The following is a 15,184-nucleotide window of genomic DNA, read 5'->3' on the forward strand; positions in this document are numbered from 1 at the left end:
AATTTTACGGAATGGTTATTTTCCGTCTGTTATGGGTGTATTGGAAAGACATAAAACCATTCCGCATATTAGCACAAATTAAGATTTGCTGACGCCAGCATAAATTATGGCCATATGTCTTCCGAATGTTCTGGGTTTGTGAAGGAGCGTCGGTTCGGTGTTGGGCAACTAAAGACAACATACTGCTGCAAACAGGTCATATTTATTTAAAATATTACAGTGGAAGCATAAATAAAAAGATATTGCAAATATGATGCGTGCACCAGTCATGGTTTTAAGTAAGTATCACTGTAAAAAGTTAAAGTTTCATGCTCGTGACTAATACTTTCAGAAGGAGGGGATGATAATTTTATTGTAGCTAAAGAATAATGCGCACAACAGCCACCAGGTCAAGCTTTTTACTAGTATGCTGTATAACTACAATACTTAGGCCACCATTAAATCTTTTTTATGTGTACAAGCTCATCATAAGCCATAAAACAATGCATACAACCCCAGTCAGGTCAACCCTTGCAATACACCTTTACGATAATTCAATTGTACATGCGTTCCTACGGCTCTCCATTGTTTTACAATATCGTAAAAAAAGAGGTAAAAATCGTATCAACTTCTTTCAAATTTTCATGAAACATTAATGTACTTTTCATTAAAAACAAAACGCGGCAAGAAAAGTTATCACAAAAAAACTTGTTTTCTCCTTAATAAACTCTTATAAAAGTGTGATGTTTACCTCCTCCGATCGCAAAATAAGCTGTGATGGTTGTGTTGGTTTTCTAAAATTATCTTAAAGGTGTATTCATCTTTTTATAAGCATCTGCAAATAATTGCTATCACAGTTTCTGCACTTGTTAGAACACTGCATCATATGTGACATAATTTTTTGAACCTAACAAAACAAGTCAGCAAACTCATGATATTGATGACCAATTTTCTTTCACACATTTTACAGAAACATAGCCAGCTAACTACAGTGGGTTCGCCCATATACGCCCAGTGTTTACTTTATTACTGAAACTCACGAACAGCTTTCAAAAGTGTGGCATAAATAGACACTGGGTATACAGCAAAAATAATAATATTGTCAAAATTGCCCTATTTCGACCACCCAATATTATGCTTAATATGCATCTTCATTGGTCACCAATAGCATTATTTATAGTTTTTTAAGAATAATCGCTGTTAATAACACTTTTGAGATACTATTAAACTAGTCTGACGTCTCTATACATGTTTTTTACTCAACCAATTACGCGCTTATGGCAAACTAAGACAAAAATAAAGTATCTATGTCATTCCAATTTTTATTTTTCGTCGTGAAATAAAAAGAAACTAGAATATATAAACAATTTTTGCAATTCCATTGTGAAAGTGCATCAATTTCATTCTTTTACTTTTTCTTCTGGTCTGTACATGCCACATGAAACCAGGCCAAACACTGGTCGCATTGAATCCAAACCTCCCCTTCCACAAATAATTTTTTCGCATTCCCCACAGATATAATCAACATCCTCCAACTCGTCTCTTCTTCCTCCAACTCATTGTCCACTCCATTAAAAACCTTTTCTTTTTAAGCAGGCGACTTGATTTTTGTGTCACTACTATAGATTGGGTAACTTTGTAGCGGCTTTGTTTTTTGCTTTTGCAAATTTCTTTCGTCAGTTAGCCTCCTTAATTAACTCTAGTCGATTTTTTTAATGGCTTCATCACTGGTCACATGTTTTGGAAAGTCCTTCTTTGTTTATTGTTTTTTGTTATCTTTCAATCTCTGGGTAACGTAATATCTTGGTAAAGGCTATAGTCAGAGATGTCAAAGTCTTCCATTAAACGTTTTAGAAAAATATGTTTTTTATTTCCAATGCTTTGTTCTAAATTATTTAACACTTGCTGAACAGGATGCATTTTCAGGGTACTAGCCTGTGTTGCTAGTAAAGTAGCACTTAATCCACCAGGAAGAGTTGTGCTACTTTGCGGTAGCTGGTTCGTCTTGACTCCACTAAATTTGCTACTAACCTGAGCCATATTTCTCACCTTTGACGGATTATCTATCCTGCATGCACCACGAAAACTTGGCTCAGACAGCAAAGTAGCATCATTTTTCCCTTGGTGATTCAAAATCTGGTTCTCCAGTTCCAAATAGACATTTGCAGGTCTAAAAAGGTCGTAATCTTTATTTAATCTGTTAAAAGGCAATATTCCAGTTGCACGGAAAAAAGATTTCAAGGCATCGTTGTGACATGACTAGTCAAAGGCCTTTGTAAAAACGGTCGAAAAAACCCTCTTTGTCATTGCAACTTGGCTTATGTACGGCACATTTTTATATTATTTGGCACCTATATGTACAACAGTTAAAATATTATTTGGCACTTATAGAACAAACATAATCAGGGCTGATCAGCTTTTATATCATTCATCATCACTTCTGACAAGCAAATAGCCCTAGTGCCAAAGTTGTTGTTCTCAAATGAAACGCAAATTGCCTAGTTTTCAATGGTGTTCTTGCAGAGTAAAATTACGTTGAGACTTTTTTTCTTTAGCCATACCTAATTTTCAATGATGTGACAAAAATACATCAATGTTGTCTGATATAATGGCTGCCTGGCCAGCTATTATATCAGCGTTCATAATCTAGTCACCCGACATGATCAGGGCAAAAAAGATGCAGATGCAAGCTTCTAATATATTTTTAAAATATGAATTGTGCGCAATTAATGACTCAACTATAGTTTCGCATTTCTCACAATTGGACAAGTCTTTGCGTGAGCAATAGCGATCACTCTCCCCTGATGATAGGCCCAATGTCGGCACATATTTACCCTATTAAGGCTAGGCTGTATAAGGGCTCTGTATGGCTAAAATGTACGAGCATTTAGCACATTGTATTAAAATTGGAATAACAAAATTTAGATGATGTCATTCAGTCCAAGATAGCGTCTTTTTATTTTTTCAAACCTGAAAGAAGGTTAAAACGGTAGAGCATTGACTTTGAGATAATAAAAAGCAGTTGCAAATGATTTAAATAGGTAGAATTGCTTGATAGAAGCATAAAAATGCTTAAATATGACTTTAGAACCGTTAAAGAAGAACAAAAAAAACTGACTCCTGGGTTGAAGGTTGTTTTTTGTGTGACCAGGTTATGAAAGTAGTGAGTTGCATTTTGGGAATTTATAATTCATGTGACTTTGTGCATGAGGTTGTTTACTGGCTTCTATTTGAACTGCCTAATATCATTAAAGTACTAAATCCTGTTTGTTTGTTTTTTTGTTTAACCTATTTATTTTATTTGCGGCATCATATCAACTTTTTTTTTCTAGATACCAACACTAAGAGGGAGAGTGGAAAGAAAGTGCAAATAAGTAACATTGAAGCAGCAAAGGTATGCCTTGCTTGTTTGGGTTACTTGTGTTAATTGTTTCATTTATTTCTAAACAGGTGTTAATTAATTTACTGCACTTTGTTGCGATGTGTAAATTTAAAAGACAGGCTAACGACTAGTCTCTATAATGTGTCTGCAAGAAAAGTGTTGTGCAACAGGAACACGAAAAGCGTGTAATTTAAAGACTGACAACCCCATGGATTTTCGCACAGGTTACAACAAGTATTTTATTAATAGACAAATCATTAACCCATGGATTTTTCCACGTGTTCGGCCATCAACATAAGTGAATTACTTTGCAGAAGGTCAGAAAAAAAGCTTTGTGCAACTGTTTTTAACAGACAAAATACAGCTATTGTTACAAAAATAAACTTTTGCCTTGAATCTCCCCAATCAGTTTTAAGACCTGTTGAAATAATATGAATTCTACTACATGTGTGCACAACAAAACACAATGAAAAGTCGACCTTTACTAACACCATTTACTGTCCTCAAATTAGTTGTTTTTAAAACAGGTTGGAAGTTCTTGTATATTTTGAAAATATTGTTTAGACTGTTGCTGATATTATTAGAACATGTCTTGGGCCGAAAGCTATGTTAAAAATGCTAATGGATCCTATGGGCGGCATTGTGATGACCAACGATGGCAACGCCATTTTGCGTGAAATTCAAGTGCAACACCCGGCAGCTAAAAGCATGCTAGAGATTAGCCGAACACAAGATGAAGAAGTTGGTGATGGAACAACTTCTGTTGTTATTTTGGCAGGAGAGGTTCTTTCAGTAGCCAGCCAATTTATCGAAGACAAAATCCACCCTACGCTTATTATTTTGGGGTATCGTAAAGCGCTTGACGACATGCTTGAAATCCTTAAAGAACAGATCAGTATTCCAGTTGACATAAACAATGATGAGGAAATGCTGAAAATTTTAAAAAGTTGCTTGGGAACTAAATTTATGAACCAATGGTATTTCCCTTTTCCTTTTACCCCAACCTAAAAAGTATTGGAAATCATATTAGCTGGTCCAGTTAAACGCATTTCCCTTACATTATGTGCATTTAAAGTAACATTGAAAAATAAGCGGGACTGAAAAAAATAATAAAAAATGCAAATCTTTATTTAGATTTTGTAGTGCGTTATGTTCTGGGAAGTGATAACTGTGGTGACTATAAACATACATTTATAAAACTTCTACTTAAATGAAAATATTGTGGAAAAAGTGTTTTGTTGCGAAGTCACTCTACCAGTTTCACTCATACCCATACCAGTTTTATGATGATGTTTCATTCTTTTAAAAAAAATACTGGTGTTCTCTTTTTCTTTTACTACTCTGAGTATGTTTTTGTATGCTATCAATGGGACGTCTGTCTTTTAAAATACAAAATTTATATTTTTAAAATTCATAGGTCGGAACTTGCATGTAACATGGCACTAAAAGCAACTCGCACGTGTATAAACGAACAAGGTGGTCGTACTGAAATTGACATTAAACGCTATGCGAAGGTAGAGAAGGTCCCAGGAGGCACACTAGAAGACTCCTGTGTCCTTGATGGTATAATGATCAACAAAGATGTTACTCACCCCAGAATGAAAAGAAGGATCGAAAATCCACGCATATTGTTACTGGATTGTAATTTAGAATATAAAAAAGGAGAGAGTCAAACCAATATAGAGTTAAGTCAAGACGCGGACTTCAATCGCATTCTTCAGTTAGAAGAGGAATTTATAAAAAAAATGTGCGACCATATTATCGAGAAAAAACCAACCTTGGTGTTTACAGAAAAGGGTGTTTCAGGTTTGTGCTGAATTAAATTTTATTTATTTTGACAACTTAGCATGCTCCTCTTTTGAAATTAAATTGTAACGATGAGACATAACTCGTATTTTTTTCCACATTTCTCTTTTTAGATTTAGCACAGCATTACTTAGTCAAGGCTGGAATAACTGTTCTTCGTCGGCTGAAGAAAACAGACAACAACAGAATCGCTAGGTAATAAGGTTTGGCATAGGAAACAAAACTATACCTAGCATTTCCATAGCATTTATATTATCTTTCTTTTATTATAGGGCCGTAGGGGCGACTATCGTCAATCGACCAGAAGAGATTAAAGAAGAAGACATGGGTTTGAAATGTGGATTATTTGAAGTCAAGAAAATTGGCGATGAGTATGTTGTTAATATTTTACCTGCTCGAATTTATTTTTAGCACCTCTAAAAAAATTATCATTTTGGCAATTGCCATATCGTCAACGTCAGAGAAAAAAGAAAAAGAAATAACCTTGAATTTAAGAAACGTAAAAAGAATATGCAAAAATGGTTTAAATATTAATCACACTAATATGTCAAACAAAAAATAGTGTCACAAAACCTAAAGCTTTAAAAGATTTTTAAAAAATTGTTTCAAAAATAAGTTTATAGAGGCGCAGCACGAATAGGGTTAAATTGAGTTGTATCAACTGAGGTATCTATTAACGTTTAGATATTTCACTTTCCTGACAAAATGCGAGAATCCGAAAGCTTGCACGATTCTTTTGCGTGGTGCTAGCAAAGATATTCTAAACGAGGTAGACCGTAACCTTCACGACGCCATGCATGTAGCAAGAAACGTTATGGTCGATCCACGTCTAGTACCGGGAGGTGGTGCAGCAGAGATGGCTCTGTCTCATGTAAGAACTTTCATTTACGTTATATATCTGTAAAACAGCTCGTCCGGTGCAGTATGTTTCATAGGATTCGTTACCTCTTAGATTTGTTATAGTTGGACTCTCTATTCTTACACTGCTCTGTGTTAGATTTTATTAAGATAAGTTTTTAGATGGAAATTTTTATCCGTATAATCGTAGAATCGAAATGTTCTTTGTATTTTAAGCACTTAGCTGTATGCATTTAGTCTAATTCGGATATTTCGTTTTTTTCTGTAGGCTTTAGAGCAGAAATCAAAAAGTGTAACTGGTGTAATCCAGTGGCCTTATAAAGCTGTCGCACGTGCTCTGGAAGTAATACCGAAAACTTTAATCCAAAACTGTGGAACTAATGTCATTCGAACATTAACTGCGCTGAGAGTAAGTCTTTCATATATCAGTCATTCACACACGTGCATTTGCTTTAAATACGTACTTTTTCGTTTCTTAAGAATATCACTATACGTTAATTTTGAACAATTTATTGTACGACTTGACGATGCCATCACCACGTATAAATGTAATGTGTGTCACCTGTCCTCAACAATTGTAGTATCTAGAAATTGGAATTACGGAATTTGTTCCTTCCCACTGCTCGTCGAAACTTCTTGATTTCAACTTTTTTTTCCAGCGAAATTGTTTAAAACTGAAAATTAAGAAGGAAAACATTACGTTACAATATAATTTGTGAGAATTAAATACTTGTTAGGATACCATGCTGATGTTACGTTCAGAGAGTGTTCAAATGCTCAACCTTGCGTTCTTATAATTTCAGGCGAAGCATGCTGAAGGAGGAAACAGTTCTTGGGGCATAGACGGTGAGACAGGCGTTATTGCTGATATGAAGGATGTGGGCGTGTGGGATTGCTATTCAGTGAAAGCTCAAACATACAAGACCGCCATCGAGGTAATTTTTAGCACCCTTTGCTGTAACTCTAGGTCCATGTTATGGAAAGAATAGTATTAAAATTAGCTACCAACTAGTATTTCAAGATTCGCGAACGAAATTTCTTTCATTTACTTTTTGTAGACGTCTTCTTGGAAACTTTGTGTGGACATCTAAGTAGTATTTACCTTGTATTTATTTTTTCTCTAGACCGCCATGCTGTTGCTACGAATTGATGATATTGTGTCTGGCACAAAGAAATCTTCTGGAGAAGCAAATGCACCCGCTCCTGATGACGCTCCCCCGATGGTGACTTAAACACGCGCTGCACTTCACGACGGAGTATCTTTCACCGACGTTTCTGTTCACACATGAACAAATTCCATCTGTATATTTTTCGTTCACAAAAATAAAATTAGCGATCGTTTGATTTTTGTTTTTGTTTTTGTCGAACGATGAATGTTTGTTTGAGAGTAGGACTAAAACAACGGCATACAATTTATTAGCCATAACTCGTGACCACTCAATTTTAAGCTTTCAAAATGTAAGGTCTAAATGTAAGGTAAACTTTCGCGGTAAAATCATTGTGAAATTTCGGGAATTGACTTTCGCGGTTAATTCCTTTGAGAGAATTTTAGAGAAATGAACTTTAGCAAAATTGAGCAGCTGGAAAGTGTTTTGTAGAAAAACCTTTGTGTTTTATTACCGCAAAAGATTGTTTCTGCGAAGGAAACGTTAATGTTGAGTTGACAGGTGATAAGAATTTGTGTTCAGTGAAAAAATTCTGAGTTTTTCCTCTGGCGTGTGTTAGGAGACCATGTTTCTAAGGCTTGTAGCGTTTTCTATATAAGGATGATGCGCGTGTAAGGGTTTATTTGAAGTTAGAAACATTTTCAAGTTTACCAACCAGTTCGACTGCATAACCCATCTGGGGTCGGATAAAATCGTTTTTGAGGTTTTTTTCATACTCCACTGACACCTAAAGCTGAAGTTGGCCAGCTTCTTGGCAAAAAGATATTTGGATATCTTTCCAGAGATCTTCAGCGTCTAATGGTATATAAAATTAATTGGAATACAGTTCTGTGAGAACAACAAGCTAAAGGAGACCAACCTCATACGAACATGTTCGTATCGCCGTCCCAGGGTCAGAAAAGATACAAGATACCCTGGGAACGAGGTTGAAAGAAGACAAATTACTGTGAGAAACATTCTAGGATCTTGTTTTTTTAATTCCGCTGTCATTCTGTAAGTGCTAGTAAGTTTATAGTAGAAATAGTAGAAATTTTAAATATCGTCCAAGAAAAACATTCGCAAAGAAATTTGGTTATTTCAAAACAGGATTTTGGAAAACGTTTAAATAACGTAACGTGTGAAAATAAATTACCACAAAATGTAAACAAACGCGGCTTTTTATGTTTTATATAATAAATTTCAACGCTGTTCTCGGACTTTGTTTACGCTCCGCAGTCAAGCGCGTAAATTACACAATGAAAATAATCAAGTTAGCGCATTTTATTACATGATCTCGATTTTGGGAAATGACAGATCTCTTGTTTTTTTAGCAAAAAATATATATAAACAAGAATAAATAAATAAATATATATAAACAAAGATGGCGCCGCTTGTTTTGAGTTTTGCGTAAAGTTATTTAACCGCATGTTGTTAATATTTTCATCCTGCATTTAGTTTCGCTTCTATTTTCCTTCCCTTTGGCAAAAGTTCAAAAAATCACGTATTTTAAAAAATTAAATTGGAAAACATTTTCATCAAACTTTAAATGGACATCTCTTATTTGCCTTTGATGAAGAATTTTGTCACTGTTGCCAACACTTTTAAGGAAACATCCATTTTTTATTTATTAATTTATTACTTTTTGGTAAATTCCTTGCTGTTGTTATATTTTTTTCACAACGCGGTCTGAAAATACATGCGCTGTGTTTGAGTGATGTGCTGTTTGACGGGAAATAAAATCGTCTGTTTTCATGGAGACAGTAAAGTCATAACATGGCTCAAAATATCATCAAGAAGCTTGACCGATACATCCATACAGCATGTCAAAATAGGCAAATGTATCAAAAAAGTGCAAAACGTATTACAATATGGCATGTATACTTACATATATATTGAAAGGATTGTTCTAAAATATTGTGTCGAGTATCACCAGCACCCTGCCTGAAAAAGTACCTCTAATGCGAAGTTTCCGCCGTATGGCATGACCACTATAGACCGCATCATCTTTTTAACCTCTGCTAACCACGTGAATTAAATAAACCGGAAAAAAACAAATGAAAAACTCTTGATTCAAAATTCTAAAAAACATACCCTCAGCCAGAAAATACTTCACCTCCCCCGCTCCCTTGTATTGTACAAAATTTGGCAAACTTTTGAAGTGTTTGTAGAAGCGAATGGAAAAGCATTTTACATTCACAACAAATGTCCTAGTAAGGAGACTCTACATTCCTAGTTCATACCATCAGTAACCCCGAAAGTAACTTCCTTGTGACCAACTATATCCAGTATGTATAATTAACTTTTTTTTACTTTTTTTAAAGATTTACTGTTTCACATAAAGATTTTTTTCTACAATAGCATTGTAAAAAGTGTTGTGCAAACATTGGTCATTTAACAACCTCTAAGTGCCGTGGAAAGGTGTCGTAAAATGTCTCACAAAAATACATGCGCATTTGATAAGTGGGATAGGGACTAACCCTAGGTTACTTAGAATTGAATGTAAAGAAAGAATGTCAATATCTGCAAATAAATATAATTATGATAAATTTCGTCATCATCTTCGACGTCAATGTCTGCAACACCTCTTTTCGTGAATTCACGATAATTAACAAGCTTTGTCATGTTTACTACCAAGCTTTGCCATGCCTAAAACACAACCTCAACCCAGGGATTCTCTGTGTCTTTTTTATACTGCGACGACCTGAGGGTGAAGGTTAATCTAAAATGCAACCTTGATCTTTCTGCGATATAGAAGAGCAACTTTGTTAAGAGACTAAAAGCCTGAAGAGCTGAGATAAATTAGCAGATTTGGCAAATTTGATGGATGACAAGTAAGGGGATTAAACTTTATGTTGAAAATTAATTCCCAGAGAATGTACAAAAACAAAGCCTTTAATTTTTCCAACTGATAAATGATTAGCTTTATAATGAGAGCCACCGTCTGTCTCTACGCAAAATAGCTGCTTCACAGCTTTATTTCGGACTTCCCGATACATAGTAATTCATACTTTGTGCTAATAGGCAACCAAGGATGCACGAGATGCCGACGTGGGAAGATTTTTGCATCGGGTAAGAAAAAATTTGTACAGGTATTAACGTATTCAAAATAAGAATGAAGTAAGTTTTCTGTGTAATCGCTAAGCTTCTTTCCTTCAGTGGATAGAGGTGAAGAGAAAACATTTAATCCCGTTATAAGAAGACAACGAACTTTTTTGTGAGGCTTAACTTTTCTTGTGTACTTCTTCCACAAATCAACTCTAAACAAAACTCGCTGCTTGCCATCTTTCGGCATCTAATTGAAATTTGCTATACAAAATGTCATGATTTTTTTGTTGACTGCGCAATTCTACCTTCTCAAGTGTGTAAAAGATGCTTTCTAAAGGTAAAATCATTGTGGTCTGCATGATGCTTTCATTGAGACCATAAACTAGTTTTATCTCCTCTATTTCAGCTATGACAATTAGAGAGTCATCCTTAGAGTGGCACATATGTCACTCAAATGAAAATCCTAATTGGCTTGATTATAAAATAATCAATTAAAAACAATGAAAGAATTGTCTGTAAAAATATCCCGAAAACTAATAGAGGTATAAGCATAAAACCTAACAATGCATTTAAACATACACTTTGTGCCAAATTTGTCCGGCAAAACCGCACCAGTCTTTTCGTATGTCATTAAGCATTACAGTCTAGATTTATAAAAACCGCAAAAGCCTGGGAGCGAATTACTTTAACAAAGTATAAATAAGTAAGCTGCACAGCATGCTTTAGTTTGTGAGTAAAAATTGGGAGAGCAAGGCAGACACTGTGAATTATACAGTACAAGAATGGCGTTGGCATTGCTGTTCTTCATCAGTATCACGCTCTTGCCATGTGCACACACAATCTGGCAGAACTCACTACAACAGTGCTTGGCTAAAGAGTCTTGTCAAAAGTTAGTAACAGGGTAAGTGTCTTTGAATTTAGTGTTTATTAAGATGACGTTGATAAGTTAGTCAGGTAGAAACTGAATGCCTTAGTCCCAACTCTTGCTCCGGCAGTAAACGTGTTTGGATACATCCGATGGCTCTGAGTTGAATCCTGAACTGTAAGAACTCGATAAACCACAGCAGATATAAAAAACTATAAGAAGTCTTCTATGATTGTATCTCTCATGTAAATACGGCAAGTAGTACATAAGCACCTGTATATATCAGGCGACTTATATACAGCTTTAAAATAATAAATGTCTAGAAGTGCAGTGGAACAGGCGAAAAAAAATTCGAAGTGGACAGTCTAAAGCAGAAACCTCCTTAAAGCGGACACTGTTTTCAGGTCCCGTACTTTCTCCCAGAATTTTTACTCTTTTTGACTAGCTGTATAACTTTGCAACCATTTTCAGTCGTACCAGTTTTTCATATTTTTCTATCCTCTACTGCCTAAAATATCCAAAAACGTCTCTGTTGAGCAAAATTTTATTTCTTTAGGGCATATTTTCTTTTAAAAATGTTTATTCGCCTAACTGGGGAAAGGGAAAATTGTAATATTGACAGGCCTAATGGGTTTTCGGCTACGCAGTAGATTTTTTTCTTGCCAAAAAAACGAAAACCTTTTCAAGGAGGACACTTTAAGTGTTTGCTTTAAGGAGGTTCCACTGTACATTTTAATTTAGTTTTGTTTTGTATTTTTTTTAATATTCTCTATTCACTAAAAATACCTTTCGATTGGGTGACATAAAATACAGTGGAATCTGAGCCTTGTTTTTTCATTTTTTTCTTATCAATAACTACACGGCTTGAACGTTCTTTCTTAACTTCTCTGCAATTTATGCTTGTATGAGAAAATTGTTTTGTTTTTGCTGGTAATACATTACATCAACGCGCCGATGTAAATGTTATTTCGAAATATTATACTTGAATTCTCATTGGAAATTCCATTTGTACCTTCCGTTATATTAAAGCGTACCCTCTTCTACAGCAGATACATTGTTATACTTCCGACACTGTAAATTACTTTTGTTGTTGTTGCACTCAGACTACAAGTCCACCTCCTTGTTTCTACAAGCTAGAAAAAGATTCAAAGAATCAAGTTTTCCTAGTGTCCATAAATAGACTACTTCACACATAACAAACTTTTGCCAAACAGTCTTAATGAAAGGTTTTTTTCAGTACCTAAGAGCACAAATCTTCGGGAAATTGTTCCAACAAAAAAAAACAATTCAATATCTATGGTAATAATACCCTTGTTTGTCTGTTTGTGCGTCAGATATTACCGGAGTAGCTATGACTTCCTTTCTTGCCGCTAGTAAGTAATAATTGCAAAACCACACACAAACATGTAGTTGTACATGCACAATGTCAGATGTAAACAACATAACCGGAAATTAAAATATGTTTTGTTGTAATGATTGATTGCGTTGGAGGAGAGAATAACTACTTTGGGTTTTTCATAATTTCTTGAAAAGAGCAAAACCATTAATCAGATTCTTGACTCATATGGAATAATGATTTAAGTGAAAAGATGTGTCAAGCCTAAAATGTTCTGAAATCGTTCTGAACATTTGACTCAACTGACAGCTTTGTCTGAGAGATTAAACACAAACATTTTTTTCTTAGAAACAATTTTAAACAATAAAAAAACAGCATATTAGGAAGTACTAGACAACTATAATACCAACACCATTCATATCCACCTTCTGAGCAACATTGCTGTGACTTACAGCTAGTTGAAACTTTTGAAATACATTGCTAAAATACTAATCAATATAAGTACTACAGATTGAGAGTTTTTATTTGATGATGTTTTTGTTGTTGTTATTGTTGTTGTTATTGTTGTTGTTATTGTTGTTTTGTTGTTGTTATTGTTTCTGTTGTTGTTGTTATTGTTATTGTTTTTGCTGTTGGTGGTGTTGGTGGTGGTGTTGTTGTTTTAAAAGATATTTCACTATGCATTTTTCAGTGTGGTATATGAACACTGTAGCGGTTTATTCAATGCAAGAAATATCAAAGATAAAATGGATAACATCAACATCACATGCTCACTGCAATGTCGGTCACATTTACAAGAACTTGAAGTAAAATCTGCTGATTTCAACAAACTAATGACCACTGATTGTGGTGATAACACGGATTGTCCAACGTATAAACATCGTATACGTCGCTGTTTGCGTGGAGAAATACGAGAGTTTTCTACTTCAAATTTACTCAAAAATGGCTGCACCAGAGCTTATCAACGATGTCAACGAAACAAGCGATGCAAAAAAATGCATGATGACATGACAAACATTCACTGTAACTTGTTGATACCTGGTATTGAATGCACACAAGAATGCGAAAAAGCATTAATGGCGTTGACTCACACGAGGAAAGCGAAAAAATATTTACATTGTCGTTGCGACAGTAGTTTTCACTACGAAGGAGTGTGTCATAACATTCGAAATAACGCTCTTACTCTGTGTAAATCGAAAGAATTTCGTTCGTTCTTAAAACACAAAAACTTCCGCACATAGTGTGAAATCTAAGCGAAAAAAATAAAAATAAAAACTTTGTTGTTAAGTAAAGCAAATTTTACCAAACGTTGATGATATTCAACTGGGCCAATGCCTCGTTGAGTATCACAAGCTCAACTAAATAATTTTTGATATCTGATTTCATCTCTTACATGATCTGTTTATTTAGTATTTTCGTGATATTTTATGGTTCCAATTTTGTTATATGAAGGTAATTTTTAGCTGAATTATTTTGAGTGATTCTAAACAGATAGTTATGAAAATTGGTTTTCATCGTTTTCATTGTCCTTTTATGGTTCTTGTATTTTATCAAAGCGCTATAGACCAAGAAGTCGTTCGTTAGAAGCGAATTTCGAATAGAAAACTGGGAGAAAATGCAACCTAAAATAGCACTTGAATGATTTCATATTTATTATTCTCTTATATATATTCTTTGTTATTATTATTCCGCATATTTATCCAGGATATAGTCACTTCAGTGTTGGAAACAATCTTATTAACGTGAGTCCTGTGTTCTGAATGTATACATTAGGTGTACACCGGCATTGCCTACCCAATTTTACATTACAATTTCTCTCACATGGCATGGCCCGACCTGTAGCTGTGATGAAGACACTTGCTTAGCATGCCCGCGCTGTGGACCGAACCATGGACTTCGTGATTACGTCACTTCTTTCATTTTCTAATTTACGCTCATTCATAGTTACTCGAGTTTTTCGAGTAACTATGAATGATTCAACAGTATCTTCTGGAGGGTTGTTCAATATTTGTGGGCCTAAGCGTGTTCGGGATAATTCAATAAAGTAATGCAAGGTTCTAAATAAGGTGCCTAACAAATAAATGTTAGTCAACTTGAAATAGATAAACGAGGCATTTTTATGACGACATTTGCTTCGTCATCGAATAAAGGTGGAAAGTTATATCATTGTCTCTGAACCTTTGACCTTATCACAAAAAATTAGCAAGCTGGGAGATTTTTAACATAGTTGTTAGGACAATCAATTAAGTTAGTGATGTCTCTAACTTAATTGATTATCACATCCACTAATGCAAGTACAATTACTGTCTTGATCATAAAAATAAACTCAACTAAAAATGAATAGTTTACAGCATTTTCAAATATGGTAAGACATTAATGACTAAAAATACTATTATTTAATGGCATCATTGTCACTATGTGTCTTACTTACTCGTTCACTTTGTCCCCAAAACATTTTTACATATTTTCTTAGAACTAAAATTACAAGCAGGTGTAATCAGCACTCTCCCGCTCAGTTAATGTTAGCAACCCCACGGAGGAGGGTCTTTGTATCAGTTTAAAAACAATAAAAAGAAACTCGATATAACAGCGAAATCTTATGCAAAATTATTTCCAGAACCGTCTTTAAAATCTTTGAGATACAGTTTATCTGAAAGAGGTGTGGGGACTATAATTGAGTCTTCCCTATAAGCTACGTAAGTTTGAATTCCTCTTTTTGATGTGTTTATTACAAATTAAGAGGTTTTTGCTGTCATAGTTCAGTGATC

At 34.7% G+C, this 15,184-nt stretch overlaps 2 protein-coding genes across 2 annotated transcripts; both read left to right on the forward strand.

The window, feature by feature from the left end:
- Positions 1–114: 114 nt before the first annotated feature.
- Positions 115–7,369, forward strand: LOC130644548 (T-complex protein 1 subunit gamma-like). Its single transcript, XM_057450200.1, has 10 exons — positions 115–278; positions 3,312–3,373; positions 3,926–4,338; positions 4,779–5,167; positions 5,281–5,362; positions 5,440–5,538; positions 5,852–6,038; positions 6,294–6,434; positions 6,829–6,960; positions 7,150–7,369. Exons 1-10 carry the CDS (start codon positions 251–253, stop codon positions 7,255–7,257), a joined length of 1,641 nt encoding a protein of 546 aa, XP_057306183.1. The 5' UTR covers positions 115–250; the 3' UTR covers positions 7,258–7,369.
- Positions 7,370–13,162: 5,793 nt separating this feature from the next.
- Positions 13,163–13,657, forward strand: LOC130657821 (uncharacterized). The gene has a single exon (XM_057460849.1). It carries the CDS (start codon positions 13,163–13,165, stop codon positions 13,655–13,657), a length of 495 nt encoding a protein of 164 aa, XP_057316832.1.
- Positions 13,658–15,184: the final 1,527 nt, after the last annotated feature.

This window comes from Hydractinia symbiolongicarpus, chromosome 1 (genome assembly GCF_029227915.1).
Source record: "Hydractinia symbiolongicarpus strain clone_291-10 chromosome 1, HSymV2.1, whole genome shotgun sequence".
In the NCBI taxonomy this organism is placed as follows: Eukaryota; Metazoa; Cnidaria; class Hydrozoa; order Anthoathecata; family Hydractiniidae; genus Hydractinia; species Hydractinia symbiolongicarpus.

What these genes read in the sequence shown, in the direction of transcription:
- LOC130644548 (XM_057450200.1), top strand. Translation starts at nt 251, where the DNA reads ATGATGCGTGCACCAGTCATGGTTTTAA. An exon ending in ACTAAATTTATGAACCAATG is followed by an intron (nt 4,339 to 4,778) that starts GTATTTCCCTTT and finishes TAAAATTCATAG; the next exon opens with GTCGGAACTTGCATGTAACA. An exon ending in CATACAAGACCGCCATCGAG is followed by an intron (nt 6,961 to 7,149) that starts GTAATTTTTAGC and finishes TTTTTTCTCTAG; the next exon opens with ACCGCCATGCTGTTGCTACG.
- LOC130657821 (XM_057460849.1), top strand. Translation starts at nt 13,163, where the DNA reads ATGGATAACATCAACATCACATGCTCACTGCAATGTCGGTCACATTTA.